Source organism: Poecile atricapillus, chromosome 12, assembly GCF_030490865.1.
Source record: "Poecile atricapillus isolate bPoeAtr1 chromosome 12, bPoeAtr1.hap1, whole genome shotgun sequence".
Lineage (NCBI taxonomy): Eukaryota > Metazoa > Chordata > Aves > Passeriformes > Paridae > Poecile > Poecile atricapillus.
The window spans coordinates 1,309,743-1,332,285 of NC_081260.1; the positions used below are offsets into that span (position 1 = coordinate 1,309,743).

Sequence of the window (22,543 nt, forward strand, 5' to 3'; positions counted from 1 at the left end):
TCCAACCTCAGCACCTTCCTGCTGCTCTGCTCAGCCTGGAAAACCACAGAAACAACCCCAGCTGCCCCAGAGGCTTTAACTGGGATGTTGCCTCCAACTCGCTCACATCTGACTCTTTCAGGCAGTTTGTGTTCTTTACCTACTGTTAAATATCCATGAAAGAGCAGCAGCTCTTGACTCAGGTGGGCAGAAAAAGGCAGAGCCTGGAAAATCCCCTTTGGAATACAGGAAAAGACAAGTGGAGAAGCCTCCAGTAACACAGAAATCAGATGTTGCTGCTCTTTCACCTTTCAGTGTCCTGGGAAGAGCAGGGTGAGGGTCCAGCTGTGCCTGCAGGGAGAGGGCTCAGAAAAGCAAGTTCTGCACCAGGGGAGAGCCTCAGCAGGGCAGTGCTGGGACCTCACTGAGCTCTGTCAGGGTGGGAGAAGCTTCTGAAGTCAATCGTGTCCCTCTGGGGAGGGGGTGACAGCCAGGGACGGAGTAGCAGCTCCAGCTGAGCCCCCTGGGCCCCTTCCCTGCCCTGTGGGTGCTGCTGGTGCCAGCCCTGGCCCAGGACACTCCTGGGCCCCTCACTGCAGGGCCAACTCTCTTCCTCTGTCCCTGGCTCACAAGAGATCTCTGCAGAGCAGGAACTGCCCCCGTGCTGCTTCCTGGCTTTGGCCACGGGTGGATGTTTCACACACACTGACTGCTGGGGATTTCTGACTTCCTAACACCCACCTTGTCCTTCTGACCTCCGAGGAATTAAAGGTGAATCTCACTCCTTGCTTCCTACCAGACTTTACTGGAGCCCTGCTTATCCTTGCAGAGCTTTTTTCTGTCAGGAGAGGCCCCCAAAACTCACTGTTGGAATAAAGCAGATATATTTCAGCACCATAACATTTTATTAAACTACACTATCAAAGTCACATTGATGGCAGGGAGAACATTGCTATCAGTGCATATTTCCTGGACTAAGACTGTATTTGTAGCATCCAGCACTTGCTGAGGAAAAGGACACTCGAACAGAATCCTTAAGAGACGGTAGAAAACTTCTACAAAAGTCAGGGCAGTTGGGAACCAGCTGAGAGCTCCAACACTTCAAGACAAAGTGTGAGGGAAGGTGATTTTTAAAAAGTTTACTCGTAAGTGTGTTGAACTCACTCAGCTGAGGTTAAGAAGGTGCTGGTGCCCAGCAGTTTTTAACTGGCATCCCTGTCCCTGCCTGTTCACACCCCACACAAATATTGTGTACTGCTCCTCGTGACCTGTGCTGACACCTGGATAAAACAGCTCAGAGTGTTCTACAGTTATAAAAACCTGCTGCAGCTCTAGACCAAACAATAAAAAGTAGCAGAAATACATTCTATACAGAATTAAAAAAAAACAAAAAAAACAAAAAAAAAAAACAAACCAAACCCGGTTGAATTCCAGACAAATATTAGAGTACATCAGGTTGGGTTTAGAAAGTCTCACCTCTAACACCTATGTCACTATTTCTACTCTCCACGAGCTCTGCCACAGCTCAGAGCTGCTTCTGGCACAGAGAGGACACCCCCAGCTCTGCAGCACCCCTGGGAGGGGATGGTGACACACCTTCCCCAGGGCTGCAGCTGGGCTGGGGATGAAATAAGGCTTTTCCAGTCTTCCTGGGAAGACTCAGGGTAGAGTGAAGGCCGGGAACTGTGTGTCCCAGCCCTGGCAGAGCAGAGCAGAGGGAGGTGGGTGGTGTGGAGAGCACGGAGTGAGGGATATGTACAGCAGTCTGCAGGGACAGGGGCACAGGGCCTTTCCCAGGGAGGTCATGCCCAGCCAGCTGGGATCTGCTCCACAAAGCTCTTCTGGGGAGTCAGTAGCACCCATCCTTCCAGGAGTCGTCCTCGGGGGTCTGTGCTGCCTGGAGGAACCTGGGGGGACAGAACAGCACCTCAGGGACAGCTCCAGCCAAAGCCCTGCAGTGCACACAGGTTCGGGTTAGCAACATCTCCCTGCCATGGCTGAAGAGCTGCTGTCACACCAGCAACACTGATTTGAGGCACTTTAAGGAAATTCAGTGGCTGTTACTGAATGCTTAAACAATGATATCTGCCAAAGTAACACTGTTGGGACTTCAGCCCATGACTGGGTTTAAGAGAAATATTTTTCCACGCAAACATAACTGAAGACATGAAAAATAATCACTGATATAAATTAGGAGATCAGAAATTCCCTTTTTCATGTTTTTAAAGTAAGTAGATGCATTTCAACGTATGGCTCCAATGGGAGATTAAAGATCATCATGCACTGGTTGCTTATTAGTCTGGTATCAGTCATATCATAATAACAAATGTGAATCAATTTCATCTCCCTCAATCAGGAAAGTCTGAACTGTAGCTGTTAAAAAACCATCAACAAGAATATAAACTGTGAGTGTTGTGACAGCAGTCCCTGTGCTCTGCTCTCACCCTGCTGCTGCATGCAGCTCCTGCAGTGGCCAGGTTTGAAGCCCCACTCACCTCCTGGATGGGGCCGTTGCCTTTCCCTTGGGCACGGCCACCCCTGCCACGGCCGGCCGCGCCTTCAGGGCAGAGCCTTTGCCCACGGTCACCATGCTGCTGCTTCTGGAAGTGCAACTGCTGCTGGGAGAGCCCGTGTGCAGCTGGGGCTTGCGGGCCGGGGCCACGGGAGCCGTGTAGCCGCAGGGCTTCCCCACCTGCCTGCCGGCCAGCAGGGAGCCGGCTCCCGAGGCCGCCTTGCCGGGCTGGCGCGCCGTGAGCGGGGACTGAGCCGGCCCCGAGGAATACCTGAGCTTGCTGGGAGTCAGACCTGCAGGGACAGCAGAGCACCTCTGAGGGCTGGCTAAAGAGAGAAGGGGATGGAGGCATGTGGGAGGTGTGGTACTGACCTGCTGACCGCTGCTGAGTCCTGGGAATGCGGCTGCTGGGCACCTGCAGGTCGGACTCCAGGCTGCGGCTGCTGCGCACGGCCTCGAGCGTGCGGAGGCTGCTGCGGGCCAGGTTGGGCATGCTGTGCCTCAGCTCCTCTGAAAGCAAACACAGCCTCAGCCCCCTGCTGCTGCCTTAAGGCTCTCTGCAAAAAGCCCTGCACTTAAAAGCAGCCTGCAGCTGGTTCTTAGCTTCCAGTGAACAGTGGTGATCCCGAAATCACGGGACAACGAGGTTGGAAGAGACCCCCGAGATCGTCCCATCACCCCAGCGGCACCACGATCACCCCTGAGCCACAGCCCCAAGAGCCACAGCCAGAGAGGGTGACCCCATCACCTCCCCACTGCACTCGTGTAGGGAAACAATTGTTTCTAACACATAACCTGCACCTCCCCTGGTGCAGCTTGAGGCATCTCCTCTTTCACTCGGGACATGGCAGAGCAGACTGGGACATGGCCGCAGCCTCCTGCCAGGAGCTGTGGGGAGCAGCCAGGGTCCCTCTGAGCCTGCTCTTCTCCAGACTGAACTGCAGCTCCCTCAGCCACTCCTGCTGCTCCAGCCCCATTCCCCCCTCTGGCCACACTCCAGCCCCTCAAATCATCCTTCCTGTAGGGAGGACTCAGAACTGCACAGCACTCAAGGTGTGCCCAGCACAGGGGACAATCCCTGCCCTGCTCCTGTGGCCACCCTGCTCCATCCAGCACCCTGCTCCATCCATCCAGCACCCTGCTCTCCATCCATCCAGCACCCTGCTCTCCCCATCCAGCACCCTGCTCTCCATCCATCCAGCACCCTGCTCTCTCCATCCAGCACCCTGCTCTCCATCCATCCAGCACCACCAGTTTGGGAATTCCAAGCACAGAAAGCTCTCAAAATCTTGTAAATGCGAGCTTAGACACAAAGTTTCACCTGAGCCCTTAGAGAAAGCTTCCACATTTAGAAGCATAAGCAAGAACGTAAGTTTAAATAGAAAAACATTAGGTTATAAAAAGTTTAAAAGTCAAAACATAGGAGTTCTAAAAATAATAAAAAGTTTAAAGTATAACAAGTAATTTTGTGTCATTAGATAATTAGTTAAAAATGTCTAAACTGCAACGTAATACATATAATATAACACATACATTATATATGCATATATAACAAATATATAATAACACATATATAATGTATATTATATACATTATATATGATATATAAGGTCATATACACAGGATAATATATTTAATATATAATATTAGATAATTATATATAATAAATATAATTGTATAATATATAAATTACATAATAGATAATTATATATAGTTACATAATATAGAATATGCATTATTAATGTATTATATGTATTATTATTGTTATTATTATTACATAAGTTTTGGCTAAATAATATTTTATATTTATTATAGTTTGTTGCCAAACTATCACATCATTATAGAAAATATATAATAATATATATATAATAATATATAATATTAATATAATAATAATATTAATATAGCCATAATATTAATATGGTTGTAATATTAATATAATTATAATATTATTATATGGTAATATATAATAATATAAAATATATAATAAACATAAGAATAAATATATAAATAATATATAATAAAAATTATATTATATATATATATAATAAATATATAACGAACTGTTAGCGTAAAAGTAAAACCATCCTTTTACAGCATTCATTTATTAACTAGTGAACCTTTAAAAACCCCTTGTCACCTACAGTCCTGTAACCACTAACACCTAGTAAACAGCGCAAAAACGCTCTCACTCCTCCATAAAGGTGTAAAAAACCCACAATAAGGGTCGCTTTCCAAGAAGCTTTCCCCACAAAGCCCAGCAGCCCTGTCGCGGTGTCCGGAGCTGCCTTACCTTCGCTGTTGGCGTACTTGAGGCGCTGCTGCCCGGGGCTCTGCAGCGCCCGGCGCGGGGCTCGCAGCCGCGCCCGGCCCAGCTCGGCTCCGGACGGGGACTGGCAGCGCGGAGAGCCCCGCGGGGAGGGCGAGTAGCGCTGGGCGCTGCGCAGCGACACGGAGCACTCGCAGTCATCCTCATCCTCCAGGCTGTAGGTGTCGAACTCCTGGTCGCTGTAGGTGCCGCGGCGCAGGGAGTGCAGCGAGGCGCTGGAGCTGCGCCGGGACACGGAGGCCGAGCTGGAGGCGCAGTCCTGCCGCAGGCCTGGGGACACGCGGGGGACACGGGCAGCGAGGCGACACCCCAGCACAAAGGGAGACGAGTGTGCACACCGGAGGGAGGGGCAGGGTAATGCCTGTCCCCTCCGAAATCCGGCAGCTGGGACAGCGTCACCTGCTCAGCGCTGGTTAATTACGGCACTGCTTAATTAACGCGTGCAGGGGACGCTCCCTAATCCCACTGAGACTGTGGACATTGCCATCAAGCTCCAGCGGGTTAAGCAGGTATAGCAGTCTAACTTACAGGTATGGGGGTCTCATTTGCAGGTTAAATCTTTTAGTTTAATTCCTTCTGCACCCAGCAGCATTTCAAAGTTGGAAACAAATATTTCAAGCCTGCCTTCCCTTGAAAGCACACCTGCCTGGGTGGCACCTGGGTTATCTACAGCTGCTCACCAGCCTATGCCTTTATTGAAGTTTTCCTGCTTGACAATATATAAACAACTTAAAAAACTGAATCAAATAAAGCCCCAACCCCCCTAAACAAACACACACAAAACTTACTCTCTTCCTGCAGCCGTGCCATGACCTGGACATCGGTGAGGTCCTGCAGTTTGTAGCCCATGGAGATGGAGTCATCCGAGGTGCTCAGCTCGCTGTCCACCGAGGACTGGGAGCTCAGGGCCGAGTGCATGCTCAGGTACCCTGGGGAGAGGGACACAAACCCCGTCAGACACTCACAAACCCACCAGGAACAGCAGGGATCTCTCCCAGGAGCTCTGCAGTGCAGCTGGCAGCTTCAGGTCCAGCTGTGAGAAGTGAGGATTTGGAAATTCCAACGCTCAGTTTTTAACCTGTGGTTCTCAGGTGCTTTGCAAACAAGGAATGTGAGGCTGACTGGCAAGAAGCAGCTTGGTCAGTGCCCATGTAACAAATACATTTTTCACCTGAACTTCACACCTGTGTTTTCCATGTCAACAGTTACTTCTCTCTTCCAAGCATTTCAATGAAGAAAGAATGTTGGGAACCTGCTGCTTTTCCCTGCCTGGCTGGGTTTGATCGCAGTTTGAAAGGGCTGCTCAATTTTGCTGGGAAATGGTTTATTTTAACATCACTGTTGAGTATTCAGGAGGTGCCCTGCCTTCAAATCTTCTCAGAACATGGCAGGAAAACTGCAGTGAGCTTCAGGATGCTTAAAAAATACAGTGAGAGAAGTGTGGCTGTACCTTAAAGGTGCATCTGGGTGTATGCTCCACAAATACACACTCCAAGTCAAGATATTCCACAATAAAATCCCATTTCTTTCCTCCTGGTGTCAGGAAAAGAGTGTAAGAGTTGAAATAAATCCGTCCTGAGCAGGGCTTGCACCTGTAGGATGTGGTGTCATGAACAAGCACAGGTTTCCTGCTCTAATTAACAGCACCCTCAACACTGATTAAAAATCCAGCTGGAGACCAGCTTTCTAAAAGGCAAAACTTTGTTTAGTTTGGCTGTTGCATTTCAAACTGCAGGTCTAGTTAAAAATAGCCAAGGAGGGGGAAAAACTGCTCCTTCTTCCATCAGTGAAGCTGAGCTGGTGATTGTTTTCAAACAGAAACCACACCTGGGTTTTGTCAGAGGGGTTGGTTTGGATTTCAAGGGAAGTCCCCGTTAAACATTTTCCATTTGAAGGGTAGGAAAGCTGTTTTTTCTTGAAAATAAAATAAGATTTGAGTCAGTCAGGTTGACAGGAAACTTTAAACTCAAGTTAGCACTTGCACAAGGCACAGGGGAGAGGCACCTGAGGTGAACTCGAACTCTTCATGCTCTGAAAGGACAGAGCCTGTCCTGGCCCTGACATTTCACCTTTTTAACATTTGCAGAGTGAACCTTCCAGAAGCCAGAGACACTTTGGCTTTACTCATCAGGAGCTGTTTCTGAGTGAAAAGGTGCTCAGACACCTGGATTGTCCCCCAGTCTCCTATGAAAAACAAGAAATTGCCTCAGAGATGTTTCCTTGCAGAGCTCAGCTGGCAAAAACCCTCAGTCCTAGGTGCATCCTTTTGTTTGCAAAACAGAGATAAGTGTTAATTTCTATTTATAGCAGAAAACCAGACCTCAAGAACAAACCTGCACCTGTGAAAACAGCCACAGGCAACACTTCTTCTTTTAGAGGGGGGAAAAAAGTTCATTTACCATCAAGTTTGGAGGCAGAGACTGTTAAACATGCTTTGTGTTTTGAAACATGCAAAGTAGGCTTTAGCAATTTCCACGCAGAACAAACAAATAAGGAAGAGTCCTTTGATAAGAGAGCCAAGAGGCAAAGCCTTTGTGCTGGGAACAGCAGGAGCTGCACCAAGGATAACAAATGCAGCTCCTGGAAGGCTGTTCCTGGCTCCTCAGGCACAGGGAGGCTCCAGGCCAAAGCATTTTGGAGCAGCTTCATTATCAGGCTGGAACAAGAGTTGTGGCTGAGCTGCCTCTAAGGTAGGAATCTTCCTCCACACACAATCAAGGCTGAAGGAAAACTTCTGGTATTTTGTTTTAGCTGCCCACTCAGGCAATTGAAGGCTTTATCCTGGAGACTTTGGCAGCTTTCTGTTCTCTGTGTTAATCAATATCCCCAAGAGAAACCTTCCCCAGAAAACCAAATCCATGTCACTCTGTAAAGACCACATCTACAGTTTACAACATTATTCAAGGGTAATATATTTTTGCCCCAACAGCTGTTTTCTATTTTCAGCCACTTAAAATGAGTACAATTCATAAATATATATATATATATATATATATATATAGAGAGAGAGAGAGAGAGAGAGAGAGAGAGAGAGAGAGAGAGAGAGAGAGAGAAAGTAGAGAAACCCAAACCAAGAAATAACTACAGGACATTTAGAATGCAAGGAGGCTTTCCCCCACACAAATGAAACCTGGGTGAGGAAGGGAGCAAACAAAAAGGGGAAAACACCACGAGTGGCCATGAGAACTTTTCCCTGTGCCAATTCCTAACCCTCCTTGCATTTTAAAGAGCCCAGTGCTGCAGTGCCATGCCATACCTGAGCTGCCACAGGTTAGTAGTGCTTTGTTAGTCGATTTGAGGTGCCCAGGAGAGTTTAGTGCATTGCTACAGGAGCCTGCCTCGGAATTCAGGTTATGTGCGCTGGGAGATGCCAGGGGGCTGCAATACAGGTTTTTCCATCTACTGGCTAGAAGGAAAAATACAAAAAAGCCACAAAGGTTAGCAAATTATTTTGGAAACAGAGAGCAAGATCAAGATACAGAGGTATCAAACAGGGTTAAATTCTGCAGCAGAGGTACTTGGTGGTACCAGTGCCCAGTCCCCCACTCGTGTCCTTTAACTGGCTTTGTCCCTTCTGGAGAATTCTAAGAGTAACTCCTGACAAGCCTGAGAAATCATACATTTCACAAAGTTCCAGTGCTGGCTTCCCAGGTGATTATTTCCATCAGTATCTGCCACTTCTACACCCCTTCATTTTAGAGAACTCACTGAACTTTGTTACGTGTGTGTTGTTCTGAGTTTTTATGATGGAACCAAGACAGTATTAAACCACAGAAATGATGCCAATCCAATATAAAAAACAACTCTTTCAATTAAATTTGTTCAGCTCACACACACTCACATGTTCATAAATGAACCAAAATAAGGCAGGTGGCAAAACCAAGTGCCCCATCCTCACTGGAGTGGAAATGAGACGCTACAACACTGAGGAAATTACTCACCATGATCTGGAAATTAATTACCATGATCTGGAGGTACTCGAGGGGCTGCTGAACTGCCCACAGAACTCAGTTCCCCCTACTGTGAGAAGATCAGCTAAGAAAATAATGAAGATTCACCGTATTCATGTTTTTTTTTTATTTCTCCCACAAATATTACCAGGTCAGACTAAGTACAACTGAAGCCCGACACATTTCAGAGAGAAGAGAGGTAATCAAAGAGATTTCATTCACATTTCTAAGCACAGATGGTTTATGAAAGCAAATGAAGTTTGTTCTCAAAGTCTATTCAGTTATCTCTAATCAGCAATGCCAAGGTTAAACTCAAGAGAAGCCTGAGATCTCAAGCAGTGCCAAACACTGTCAGAATGACAACCAAAACCACCCCAAAGCAGTGACCTCAGACTCCAAAGCACAGGGCTCAAACTGCTGGTTAAACTGAAATCAGAATTCTTGCATTCCCATGGAGACAAACCCAGGCACCACAAACCCTCAGACACCAGCGTGGGGACCCAGCTGGGGTTGGATTCCAGCAGCTCAGGGATATCCCTGAGCTTCCAAACATTGATTTTCTCAGAAATGGCACTTTTTCAAACACAGCTTTTGTGTCTGGAGCTTCCCAAATCCAGCTGGACAGAGGAGACTGCAGCACATCTCCAGGATCTAGGGAACACCCAGCACCAGGAGCTCTTCTCCACAAAGAAGCTGCAAGAACAGTTTTCCATGGTTCTCTCCCTGCTCCCCAGCAATCAAATTTTTTTCCTCTACACCTTTCTTACATTTAAAAATGTTTAAATATTAACAAAACTTAAAAATTCAAGAGCCTGACAACACTGAGCTGGCTTTTGCTGCTCAGAATGAGATTTGCCAGGGACCCCAGAGCAGCAGAGGCTGCAGCTGCCCTACCTTGGTCCAGCCTGTTGATGAGGGTTCTGCAGGCAGCCTCAATCTCAGGGCTGGGATTGTCCAGCACCTGCCGGCACCACTTCAGAGGAGAGGCTGTTTTCTCATCCACGGATTTCCTTGGAGACACATACAGCCTTTGCAAGGATTCAAAGGAGACAGGAAGAAATGCTTGTTAATTCAAAGCATACAGCTACCAAAGTGGAATTTGCTAGAGTGTAGCCATCAGGAACCGACAGTTACCCAAATTTAAAAATTCAAGTTTAAATTGTGTATTATGACTCAGGAAGAAAATTTACTGCCACAACAGGAAAATTCAGTGGATTCACAGAGAAACCCACAGCTCTGCAAGGCAAGGTGCCAGCCTGAGCTGGAAATGAAGTTGTTGGAATACTCACCTGTCTCTCTCCACTCCCCTCTTCCAAAAAAAGCCCCCTCAGAGGCAGTGAGGGTGTGAGGTGCCCCTAACTCGAGCTGCAGGGTGATCTCCTTCCAGGAGTTGTCACTTTTGTTTCAAACCCTCTGGATGTTCCACCTGTTCAGCACTGCTGTGTCCTCACAGCAGCTCTGAGACACCCAAAGGTGCACTCCCAGATTCCAGGGAATCTGTCCCATCACTGGAGGATTCAGACATTCCCAGACAGGCAGGAAGTCTGGCTGTGCCTTATCTTCCCTGTGATGTCAGAAAAATTCTCCTCCAGCCTAAGTGTCTGCCACATCTCTGACACCTCCATTGCTTTGCATGGACACCCAGGATTAGCCTTATGGATAGACAGATTTAATCATCTTAAACTCCTGGATTATTTACAAGGGATTGGGTGTAAAGCAGCATCTCCACCAGATTTCCAAAGCAGAACATTCCTCTGAGGAGAGGTCAAAGCTGGAAGAGCCTTTGATCTAAAAGCAACTTCAGAATTTTATTTACACATCCCACATTTGTATTTTTTAAAAGCTAAAAGCAGTTCCCTGTTTTTTTAATGTTTTTGCTGTTCAGCAACACATTCAAAACTTGTAAGGGGAAAGAAGAATCTGAACCTTGCACATCCAAACGTGAAACTGTTTTTAATTCTGGCACATCACTTGGAGAACACCCTGGTGCAGAAGGCAGTGAGACCTTGACCTAGATCTGGAACCTGATGGTCTTTAGGGTCCCTCCCAGCCCAAATCCTCCTGGGATTCTGTGATTTGTGGCCATCAGGTTTGGCTCTCAGGTTCCCCCTCCCCTGAGGCTCTGCTGAGCTGCTGGCCCAGCCTTCAGCTGCTCCCTCTGCACCAGAGAACCCCAGCAGGAGCTGTCCCATGCACACACTCACACAAGTGCTGCTTTCCCACCAGCACCTCCCTCTCCTGCTGCTCCTTCACCTCAGGAACTGCTCACAGGTGACAAAGAACCCTCCTGGCCACCACCAAACCACCTACAGCCACATCTGAGCATTTATGGCGCTCCCAAAGCTGATGTATCCAGAGGATTCCACCTTCACCAGGCCAAAATCCAACATTTAAGCATCAAGTGGTCATGAGGGTGGAGTTAAGATTTCAAGGGATGTCTGCCTCAGTTGCCTCCTCCTCTCTCCCAACTTTTGCCACTCCTGCAGCAAGGAACACTGAGCCTTTCTGCTCAGATCCAACCCAGAAAATAGTGATTTCCACAACAAATCAGCAGGAATGTCAGTCATTATCCCACTCATTCCTGAAAATAGGTTTAAAATACATAGAAACACTGTGGGACTCTCACTGTGTTACTCTGGCTGTAACACCAACACCTGACCAAGACACAACATAAACAAGAGCTGGGATATTTAAAATATTGTACAGGTCTGCCTGACCTACTGCCCTGGCTCCCGTCCTGGATCCTGGCAGGGATAACATGGAATGCAGAAAGCAGAATCTCTGCATGCTGCAGCTCTCAAAACACTCTTTGTTACCTGGAGAAGGACATTATTCCCAATTTTCTGCCTCCTGACTTCCCAGCCCTGCCTCTGGCCAGAGCCATCTTTTTCAGGGAACAGACTCAGCCTCTTTAGTCACAACTCACACATCTTCTCCCCACCAAGCTTTGCACAAATCCACATGCAAATAAAAAAAATCCAAATTTGTTTTTGACAAAATAAATGCTGAGGAATGAATGCAAATATTCCTGACTCTCCAAAGGTACCTCTCAGGGCAGACCCCCCAGCAAATCCTGCTGCGTTTCTGCACGGATAAATGAGCATTACAAGCACTCAAATCCAATCAAACCCAGGAAGCACACTGCTCCCTCTCCCTGGATTTATTGTACACTTCAGACCACAAAAGGAGCAGTAAAACCATCACACAAAAAAGAGGCCAACAGCCTCCTCAGGGCAGGTCAGGATATTCTGCACATATTCCAGGTTAAGGCAGAGAATCCTGCCTGCTCCAGCAGTTGTTCTGCCCAGCTCCTGCCGTGCTCCTCACCCTGATTTTTCCCCCCAGGACCATCCCAGCTGAGGATGGCAACCCTTGTTTGCTTGGCAGAGCCATTCCCACATGGAGCAGAGCTGTGGAGTCCTCTGGATCAGAGGACTCTCATTTTTTTCTGCTGACAAATCCTTTGGCAAGAGAAGCTCTCACAATTTCCCCAAACCCAATTAAGTGAACACAGCTCAATCCTTCAGAGCACTGACAAGCCTAAAAAAAAATAACAAAAAAAAGGAATTCTGGTTTGATTTCACAGCACCAGGGTTCCCATTTTCCTTCTGCAGGAGCTTTGGGGAGGGCTCAGCACCCTGACTTCTCCCAAGGTGCTGGCACAGCACTAACCTAAAAGCATCAGCCCCTCAAATATGTAAATGTGATTATTTCTCTGGACATATTGAGCCAGAAATCCCCTTTTCCTAGGCTCAGGAAAGTCCAGTGACCAGTATCACCCATCAGAGGCTGAGTTAACCCAGCCTCACATCCAGGGAGCTAAAACAGCCTTACCTTGGAAAAAGGGAAGTGTGAAAAGCTAAAAACTCTTGGCTTTGTTTAAAAACAATTTTTCTTTCTGGTACTTTCAGCCTCTGAGGCTGTTGGATTTGCCAGGTTAACTGAATCCCAGAAGCACTGGGAAAGCAGGAGCCAGCCCAGAGTCAGAGCTGAACAAAGCCCTGCTCAGGAGCAAGCCTTACCCTGCGGTTCCTTCCTCTCCCTAAATGTCTCTGAATGTTTTCCTTTTGTCAAATTGCAAATAAAAATAGTTTATTTAGATACTTACAAGGCCTCATACAAAATGCACAGAGTAAACATTTGGGCAAATATTCCCAGTTTGATGTGTTTGGGGTTTGTTGTATAAATTATTAAATACAAATGAGATTTTCTTCAGTTTCAGAGAGGAAACCCTTCGACAATGAAGTATCTTTAGTTTCTGCTTATTAATGTTTGTGTTTACCCTGTAAAACAGAGTATTTTTGTGACAAACATCTCTGGGAAGGACCCAGTGCCACAAGGATTTTTCTTCCATTAAGGTGTAGCCATTCACAAATAAATTTGTGATACTCTCTGCACTTTATTCTGACATAATCCAGAGCACTAAAACCAAGGAATATTCCAGAGATATTATTTCCCTTATGGAATCAATGTCACAGAAGGATTTACAGGAGTTAATGGCAAGTATTGTTGGATTTTGAAATGCCTGCTTAAAAAAAAAACCCCAAACCCCAAGAATGCAGGAAACACAGCAACTTTTCTCAACTTGCACAATGCACTGAGAAAAAGCATCCTCACCACTGAATAACAGATCACAGTGGTTCTGAGTGTGCAAGCCTGAGAATTTTAGATCCTGCTCATACAGAATATTTGCAGCAGAAATCTATAAATCATGAGAGCTGAATTCAGGCTGCAGAAGGCTCTAGAACCAGTGTGTTAGGAAATGAAACTGAGCGTAAAGCAAAGCCCATTTCGGAAGACACAGCCTGGGTTTATTATCCATCTTCCAAAGCACTTGGCACCAGTGTCTGCAGCAGCTCCAAAAATGGCAAACACTGATTTTCAGTCCTTTGAGTTATATACAACAGAGCAAGGAGAAGGAGACCTCAAGTAGCTGTAAGTGTTTAGAACAATTCAGGTTTATGAGATACACCTCCTTCAAGTGCTAAAAGGCAGCTGAATTCCTCTCCAAAGCATGGATTTCAAACAGGTAATACATTCATTTTCCTTTCCTTTACATATCAGACTTCAGAGAGCTGATTTTCAGATTTAGTACTCTGCTTGTGCTGTGCTAATCTCAAATCTAAACACTCCTGCCGAACAGAAATCCTAACACAGACGAGACTGGGGTAGAAAGCCACCGTGAAACAATATTATTCAGGTTCTGAAATGACAGAAACATAAAAGGAAAAAATGGGAAAAATCCTGTGGAGAACACTCCACACAAAAACACTCTGCTGTTAGCCCAAGGAGAGGTCAGAGCTTTATTCCTAAGAAATTGCAAAGAGAGGAAAAAATGACACTGCAAAGACACTTTCTTGTGTCTGTTTAGGGACTAATCCTGCTGAACAAAACACCAAAAATCAGTCCCCAAGTGAGAGCAGCTCTAAAGCTCAGATGAAATGAATCCCCTGACCCAGCCAGCAGCCCGTGCAGTGCTCACAGGGCACTGGGGTGCAGCTGCAGAGGGGTGCTGGGTGTCCACAGCTCCTGCAGCAGCAGCAGCAGGCTGCTCCCCACCTCTCTGGCACTGCCACCGAGCCATTTCCCTCATTTTACAGAAATGTAAAGAGCAGCAGCCACAGCCTGGAGCACTTCCCAAGGCCTCTGAAGCAATTCTCCCTCCCAGGCTGAGCTCTGCACGCGATGTCACCACCTGGCAGGTTCTGCTTCTCAGCTCAGCCATGGAGGGAAGTGCTGGGGATGCTCCCACAGAGCTGCACTGGGGTTCTGGAGCAGCTCCTGGACCCAGAGATTGTCACCCAGCCCATGGCCACCTGCAGCCAGCACAAACCAGTCAGTCAGGAAAGCTTTGGAGAAGTCACTTGTGCATCATTTAATGCAACAGTGGTAAAAATGCCTCACAAAATGACCAGTCTGAGAAAACAAGACCTTGCAAATTGATGTTTCTGAGCCGTGCAGATCTTGTCAGCAGCACCCTGTCACAAGGAGAGATCACAGGGGAACTACAACCCAGCCTGAGAAGGGTTTAAATGCATTACACAGACACAGCCTGTAAGTGAAGCTCTCCCCCAGGTCAGAGGCACAAGGTGCTGCACTGGTAGAACTCCTGGATTTTGTGCAGCATCACATCCTCACCTGCTGGAATGTCTCCAGAATTTCTCTCCCTGTCTCTGGTGGTACAAGCAGCAATGATTTCCTCCAGTACACTGAATTAAAAGTCTTAAACATGAATACAGGAGAAGGTCACTGGTCACAGAGCTAAGGCTGAAAACTCACATTCCCAGAAACTCCCACACTGTCATCTCTGAGAGCAAACCACGCTCCTGCTCCCTACAAACACCAGTTCAATGGCACCCCACTTGCTGTGCTGAGCACGGATTCAGGCAGGAGAGCTCTGAGGTGAACACAGCATGACCCAGTTTCAGTCGAGAGAGAGACTTTTGGGAATGAGAGCAGCAACTCAGGGATTCACCTGAGTGCCAGGGATTCCTTCTTCTCCTCACCCCATGGAAAAACCCCAGACTGACAAACACTGGGGAACATAAGCAATGTAATGCCATCAGTGGCTGGTCTGTTCCCTGGGTAAGGGGGAATTTGGATAAAAGCCTTCCCAAAACAGCTGCCCTGTGCTGGAGTCCAAGGTGAGCACCACTGAGCTCCTCAGTGCCCAGTTCCATGGGATTGGTGTCCAGGATATTTACAATTTTGAGCAGCTATTTGAGAAAGGGAGCGGAGGGAGCAGTCAGAGGCCAGGCAGCCCAGGGCAGAGTTACAGCAGCTGGGAGTGGGGTTTCACACAGCTCAGTCACTGCAAACACAGCTCCAAAACACCACTCAGAGCTGCTGAACCAGGGGAGCTGCACAGAAACTTCTGCAAGTTCCAGCTCAATGAAGAGGGGAATTCCAAAATAGAGCAGGGATTGAGACTCCACCTGCACCTGCAGAGAACAGCAAGAAACCCTCTGACCACTCCATCCTTCTTCCAGGGAAGAAGGATGCACAGTATTTTAAAAAGGATTGCAAATACACAATACACTCAGCTATTCCCTTTGGATTTGCTCACTCCAGGCAGCCCTCAATTCCCCCCCATCAGCAAAGCCACCTTGTTAGAGCTGATCCTAAACTCACAGAGAATTAAGGAGCGTTTGTTGGGTTTCTTTGTTTGTTTTAAGAAAACCCTCCCTCCCCTCCAAGCAGTTTTCTGGTTCTTGCTGGGGGAAAGCACAAACACACGTGGGATGTGTTTATGGAGACAGTTTGGGATATTTGGCAATAAGCAGAGGCACTATTGATTGTACACAGGATTCATTCCCCGCTTTCAGAACAAGAAGCCACCACTAAAAGCAGCTTCCTGTCTCAGCAGGTTTGTTTGACAAGAGGAAAAGGGAACAGATGGAAGTGATGCAGCACAATCAAAGATAATTTATAGGAACAGCACTTGCACAAGGGCTCAGGATCACCACCCTTACCCAGCTCCTCAGGGAGCACAGGTTACCCTGTTCCAACCAAATCTGGCAAGGAAACAGAGGAAACAAACCCACAAGGATCCTGCAAGGTGCAGACTGAAGGGTACCTGGGAAAGAAGGGCGTTACCAGCCACCAGCTGAAGGGAAGGTCAAAGAACTGAACTCCCAGGCACAGAATCTCTCCTGATTCCACTGGGCAGCATCCCCTGCCTGAGTGAATCTCAGCCTCTGAGACTCAACAGAATTTGAAGACTCTCCCCTGTCACAGGCTCTATAAATGTGAATATAAACCTGGCTGCTTCCATTAACACAGAAATAATAAAGCCAGTCTTCCATATGCAATTCGTTAGATACATTCCCTTATTTATTTATAAGAAATCTGCTCAAAATGCTGGCTAGGAATATTGAAGAGTTCCAGTGATCAAGTTAGAACCAGTATTTGGATTTTAAAAGTGCACTTGCAAAGAAGAAAATATCATGTTTTAAATATAACCTCAAATTCAGGCTGGAGCTGATGCCATGACCTCATTGAGCTCCACTCCATTAAGAAAAACTTAACCTTCCCTTCTAACAGCTAATGAATGTTTGGAGCTGAAGGTTTGGTTTGTGCTCAGCAGCCCTGTCCTTGCTGCCAGATTAATCTGGCTACACAAATTTGAAACCCAATTTGCAGAGCCCTGAGGCTTTTCCTCCCAGGTCTTACAAATTAACAACTCCGGGTAAAATCCCAAGTCCCAGCTATTGCAGGAGCTGGAATCAGACTCTAGCTTTACATTTCTCTTGCCCTTCCAAAGGCTGTTAATCTGCTGATTTACAAAACAAGCTCCAAACAAGGCTGCTGGTGGAGGGGAGAGTCCCAGAGAGTCGGGTCAGTTAAGGATTACATCATTGATCTGGTTCAGTTCATGTCTCTGAACAAAAGAGGTGCTTAACTGGAAAGAAACAGCCTTCAGGAGCTGGGAATGGCTTGTCTCCTCAGGTCCTAGCAAAAGCCACGAATTCCAGATGATCTAGGCATTCTTATTGGCGAAATTCTTATTTTAAATATGGTATTTGACAGTTGTGTACAAGGTTTAAAAGCTCCATTATTCATTCATCTGCATGTGCTATATATAACTAAACTTAGAGGGAAAGGAAGCTGCAGCAGTGGCTGGAAGGAAGGGGGGAAAAACAGCACCTACAGGTAAACTTATTTTTTAAAAAATAATGGTCTGGCACAATGGATATAAAAATAAGAACAGTCACTAATGAGGACTGCATTCTTGCTGCTAAAAATCCAAGTCCTGTACAGAAATCAGTTTGTAGCTTTAAAGGAATTGCTCACTTAACCACAGCACGTCCCTCTCCCCCAGGCCTGGGGATACCTACCAGCAATCCTCCTCCTCGGGGCAATTTTCCAGTTCTAACACTTTGACTTCATCCAGATCCGCCTGACTCGGAAGCCCCTCTAGATCTGCGCCCTTTTCACCGGGGATCTGTCCATGGATTGCAGCGGGGGCGCGGATCCCTGCCATGAGCAGGCTGCCCAGGAGCTCAGAGCTGTCACTCGTACCCACAGGTGAGGGACACCGGCCATTGCTGTGGCTCTGCTCCCCGTGGGGAGACACCTCCTCGGGGACACTCTTGCAGCTGTACTGCACCGGGGCATCCAGGGCTCTTCTGAAGTTGTTCTCTCCTTCCTCCTGCCTCATTTTGCTCAGCTGGCTGTGCAGATCTGCCATCAGCTGCAACTCCTGCTGCTCCGCCAGGGCCTTGATGCTGCTGTTGATCTCCATCCCGTTGAGGCCGGGCTCGTGGTTGTCCACCCCGGCACGGATGTCCCCCGGCACGTTTGTCCCCAGCAGGGTCCTGCTGCTCCTGCTCCTGGCGTGCTGATTGTCCAGCTCCAGCCTCCTGACCAGCTCCCGCAGCTTCCTCACCTCCGGCCCCACGTCCTCGGGGGGCTCCGGGCCCATGGCCGAGTGCTCGGGGGCGTCTCTGCCCAGGGCCGGCTCCAGAGCGGGGTCCTGCTGGATCAGCGGCGCGTTCCCGGGAACCACCATCCTCCAGGGCTCCCACTGCAAGGCACAGCAAAGACACACAAAGGTTTTCAGGCAAATGGAGCTAAGACACGGGAAATCCTGGTTTTTATAAGCATCAGCTAATCGAGTTAAGAAGCAGTATTTGGATTTTAAAAGTGCACTTGCAAAGAAGAAAATATCATGTTTTAAATATAACCTCAAATTCAGGCTGGAGCTGATGCCATGACCTCATTGAGCTCCACTCCATTAAGAAAAACTTAACCTTCCCTTCTAACAGCTAATGAATGTTTGGAGCTGAAGGTTTGGTTTGTGCTCAGCAGCTGCGGTGGAAGGTGTCTGAATTTCATCCAAATCCAAAAAGAACGACTGAAATTAGGGTTGAACATTGCAAAGCCCCAAAAATTCCTTGTTTTCTGAGCTGCAAGGATGTGCACCTGTTCTGCTGTCAATGAGTTTAGTAAAAGGAAGCTGATTTAATCCCCCACAATAGTTTAGTTTCCATCTGTTTACCAACAAAACACTTGAGAAAAGCACTGATGGAGCAAAGTCAGGAAACATCATTAACAAGGTGCTGACGTCAGACAACAACAGCGTCAAGAAAATGGTGAAAACATCCTTTGGTCATTACCAGGTTTATCCTGGAAAAGCAGAAAAAAACTTGGAAAAATTTCTGTATCAGCTTATACCAAAGCAACAACAGGAACTGCAGTTACTGTGCTATGTGAAAATAAGCTTAAAATCATGTTTTTATTGGTGTCTTATCCTGTCACATGTGAAAAGCGAGGGGTGCAAACAGCAAAAAAAAAAAAAATCAAAAAATATATCCCAACTTATGACTACATATTCCACTAGGTCAAAAAAACCATGAAGTGCATTTCACACTAGTTTTACAACATGAGCAAACACTGCTTTTTCCCTCCAACTGATTTACGTGAGTTTTCAGTTTCATTGAGCACATTCGTTTCCAAACTGACTCTTCACTGAAAACCCCTAATACTGAAAATCCCTTAATTAACGGTCCACGGAGCAGTAAAATAGGTTAAAAGTCAGAAATCCTCTCTGCTTTGTAAAAGGAGGGCAAACAGACTGACAGAAGAGGGAGTGAGTCAACACAGCCAATTCAAAGTTTAAAAATTGATGCACTTGTTACAACTGCGATCAAACCCTGGCTTTTTGTGGCTGTGGATGTTCTTCCCCCTCCCGTTGCTGCCTGAAAATGTTGTCTGTTTTTAAGTGCCAGTGGGCAAAGGAAACCACAAAAACTCAGTGTCACACAAAGCAAGGTTACAAACAGACACCCCCATAGGTACCTCAGCATCTCGCTGTTATTTAGGCACTTGTCACAGCAATAGCTGGGCACGTTTCTTTAAAAATACATTTTGTTTTGCTGGGGTTTTGTTACCTGATTTTTTATTATTATTATTATTTTGGTCCTCTATCTGCAAGATGTAAATTTTTCAACTTCCACTTGAGTTAATAAAAAATACAAACAGCCCTTAGGAAGAGCTGTGAGCAACAGAGCGCACTTTCCATATTCCAAACCCGTGCCTGTGAGCAGCACTGCTGAAAGAGCTCTGCCTTGGGGAAAAGAAAATTTACTGTGGAGTTACCAAGCAATCCCAGTCCCACCCATGTGCCAGGTTCAAAAAGCTCCTTGCGTGGATTCCCACTCCTACAAACCCACACGGTGTGATTTCCAAAGGGATCTCCGAGGAAGGGGAGTGTGATTTCCAGAGATATCCCAAAGCTCAGCAACTCTGAGGATGCACCAGAGGGGACTTCTAGGAGTGCCACTGTCCAAGCAAAACAGTGGCACAAGGAGGGGAATTAAGGGTCACCCAAAAAATCGGTTCCCTTCCAAGGCTGAAGAGCTGGGAAAAACCTCACGTGAGCAAAAAACACACCTAGAGGAGGAAGAGCAGCGGAAAAGCCTTCACTCTTTCCCCAAAACCACTGAGCCTAAAAACCACCCCCCCCCAAAAAAAATCCCCAGCAAGGACATGCGGGGGAAGAGAGACAAACCTGCGAAAGTTAATTTCATTGTGTAACGGGGGGGTGGGAAGGAAAGAGATAAAACACGTTTAGAAGAAGGCAAAAAGGCGGCAGCCGTGAGCGGGTCGGAGACAATAATTCGGAGTTTGCCGAGCAGACATCCGGGTGTCTCACCGAGGGTAACGGTCCCCTCAGGCCGGGGTCTGCCGGGGCCACGGGGGCCCGGAGAGCCGGGGGGCTGCGAGGGCTCCCACCGCTGGAGGGGCTGGCCAGGGTGGGGAAAGGGGCTGGCAAGGGGCTGCGATGGGGCTGGGGGGTCTTAGGGGTGATAATGGCCATGGGGCTGGTGGGGTTGCAGGCTCTGGGGGAGGCTCTGAGAACCGGGGGGAGGCTTTGAGGGGGCTGTGTTGGGGATCTGATGGCCCGGGGGGCGGCGGTTCTGTGGGGCAGTGATGGCCATGGGGCTGTGAGAGCTACAGGGGACGCTGCGGGGGCTCTGATGGCCATGAGCGCTGCGAGAGGGCTCTGAGAGGCCGGGGGGCTGTGGTGGCCGGGGGATCTGAGCAGCTCCGAGAGCCGTGGGGGTGAGGTAAAGGACGGGCTGAAGGTGTGTGGAGCGCTCCGAGCGGGCTCCGATGGCCGTGATGGGGGCGAGCGCTGTGCGGCACCGGCGGACGCGACCCCCGCGGGGGGCACGGGCGCGGCCGGTCCGCACCGAGCGCGGCAGAGCCGAGCGCGGCGGGCACCCCCTTCCCCATCGGACGGTACCTGGATGGATGGATGGACAGACGGCCGCACAGGCGGATGGAGGTCGGTCGGTGCCGGTGCCGCCTTTCTCCGGCGGCTCAGCCCGGCCCGCGAACGGCGGGAGGCGCCGCCCCCGCCCCTGTGTGGGGAACGGGGGATGGGGGCGCTGCGCCTGCGCGGGGCCGCCTCAGGCGGCGGCGGGCGGGGAGGGAGCGCGGTCAGCCCCGGTGAGGGGAAAAGGGGCGAGTGAAGGGAAAAGGGGCGAGTGAAAGGAAAAGGGGCGAGTGAAAGGAAAGGGGCGAGCGAGGGGAAAAGGGGCGAGTGAAGGGAAAAGGGGCGAGTGAAAGGAAAAGGGGCGAGTGAAAGGAAAGGGGCGAGCGAGGGGAAAAGGGGCGAGTGAAGGGAAAAGGGGCGAGTGAGGGGAAAAGGGGGGAGTGAGGGGAAAAGGGGCGAGTGAAGGAAAAAGGGGCGAGTGAGGGGAAAAGGGGCGAGGGAAGGGAAAAGGGACGAGTGAAGGGAAAAGGGGCGAGGGAAGGGAAAAGGGACGAGTGAAGGGAAAAGGGGCGAGTGAGGGGAAAAGGGGCGAGGGAAGGGGAAAGGGGCGAGGGAAGGGAAAAGGGGCGAGTGAAGGAAAAAGGGGCGAGTGAAGGGAAAAGGGGCGAGTGAGGGGAAAAGGGGCGAGTGAGGGATAAAGGGGCGAGTGAGGGGAAAAGGAAGCGAGGTGGAATGGCGGTGAGAACGGGGGAAAGGGGATGGATGAAGGGGAGTGATGGTGGGAAGGAGGCGAGTGAGGGGGTCTGGACGTGAGGGAGGAGAGGGATGGATGAGGGAAATGGGGATCAGTGAGGGGAAAAGGGGGGGAATTGGTGGGAAAAGGTTTAAAAAGGGGAATAGGGGAAAGGTGAATGGGGAAAAGGGAGAGGGGAAGGGGTAAGTGATGGCGGAAAGGGGGTAAGTGAGGGTGAAAGGGGGGAATTAAGAGGGATGGAATGGGTCAGGGACCAAAGAGGGAATTAGAGGGAAATTGAGCAGCTGAGGGAGGAAAGGGGTGAGAGGAGGAAAAAGGGGATTAATGAGGGGAAAATGAAGGAGTGATGACGGGAAGGAGGTGAGGAGGAAAAGGGATGAATGAGGGGAGTAGGGATCAGTGAGGGAAAGGGAGGAGTGGCAGGAAAAGGCTTAAAAGGGGCAAAAAGTAAATGGGGAAAAGGGGGAAAGGGTGAGTGAGGGGGAGGAAAGGGAAGGAGGGAGAAAGGTGAGGAAGTGAAGGAAAAGGTGAAGGAAAAGGGGAAAATTAGGGGAAGAGGGCTGAGTAGGGAAGGGGTGTGAGATCTCCCTGTGTGTGTGAGATCCAGAAAAATGCACAAAGTACAGCTTAGCTGGGATCTCCCAAAGCTTCGGTGAGTGTAACATTTCTTCAGGACAGCTTTATCAGGTAACAATAAAACTAGCACCATTCTTTGACATCCTCCTCCCAAATGTGCGTGTTGGACACACACACAGCCTCTGGCACCTCCTGATAAGAAGTGTTGGATGTTTGGCAG

The 22,543-nt window shown here is 48.4% G+C and overlaps 1 protein-coding gene across 1 annotated transcript; it reads right to left on the bottom strand.

Moving 5' to 3' along the window:
• Positions 1-865: 865 nt before the first annotated feature.
• Positions 866-21,097, bottom strand: LOC131583454 (SLAIN motif-containing protein-like). Its single transcript, XM_058847574.1, has 9 exons — positions 21,021-21,097; positions 17,608-18,296; positions 9,665-9,798; positions 8,077-8,226; positions 5,609-5,749; positions 4,785-5,090; positions 2,864-3,001; positions 2,475-2,784; positions 866-1,886 (listed from the first exon to the last, which is right to left on the bottom strand). Exons 2-9 carry the CDS (start codon positions 18,279-18,281, stop codon positions 1,829-1,831), a joined length of 1,911 nt encoding a protein of 636 aa, XP_058703557.1. The 5' UTR covers positions 18,282-18,296; positions 21,021-21,097; the 3' UTR covers positions 866-1,828.
• Between the last annotated feature and the right edge of the window lie 1,446 nt (positions 21,098-22,543).

Bases quoted from the DNA above. Each gene is read 5' to 3' on its own strand.
- LOC131583454 (XM_058847574.1), bottom strand. From the start codon at position 18,281: ATGGTGGTTCCCGGGAACGCGCCGCTGATCCAGCAGGACCCCGCTCTG. The intron at 8,227-9,664 runs GTAGGGCAGCTG...TTTTCCTTCTAG, and splicing joins CATCAACAGGCTGGACCAAG to CCAGTAGATGGAAAAACCTG. The intron at 5,750-8,076 runs GTATGGCATGGC...CCCTCTCCCCAG, and splicing joins ACTAACCTGTGGCAGCTCAG to GGTACCTGAGCATGCACTCG.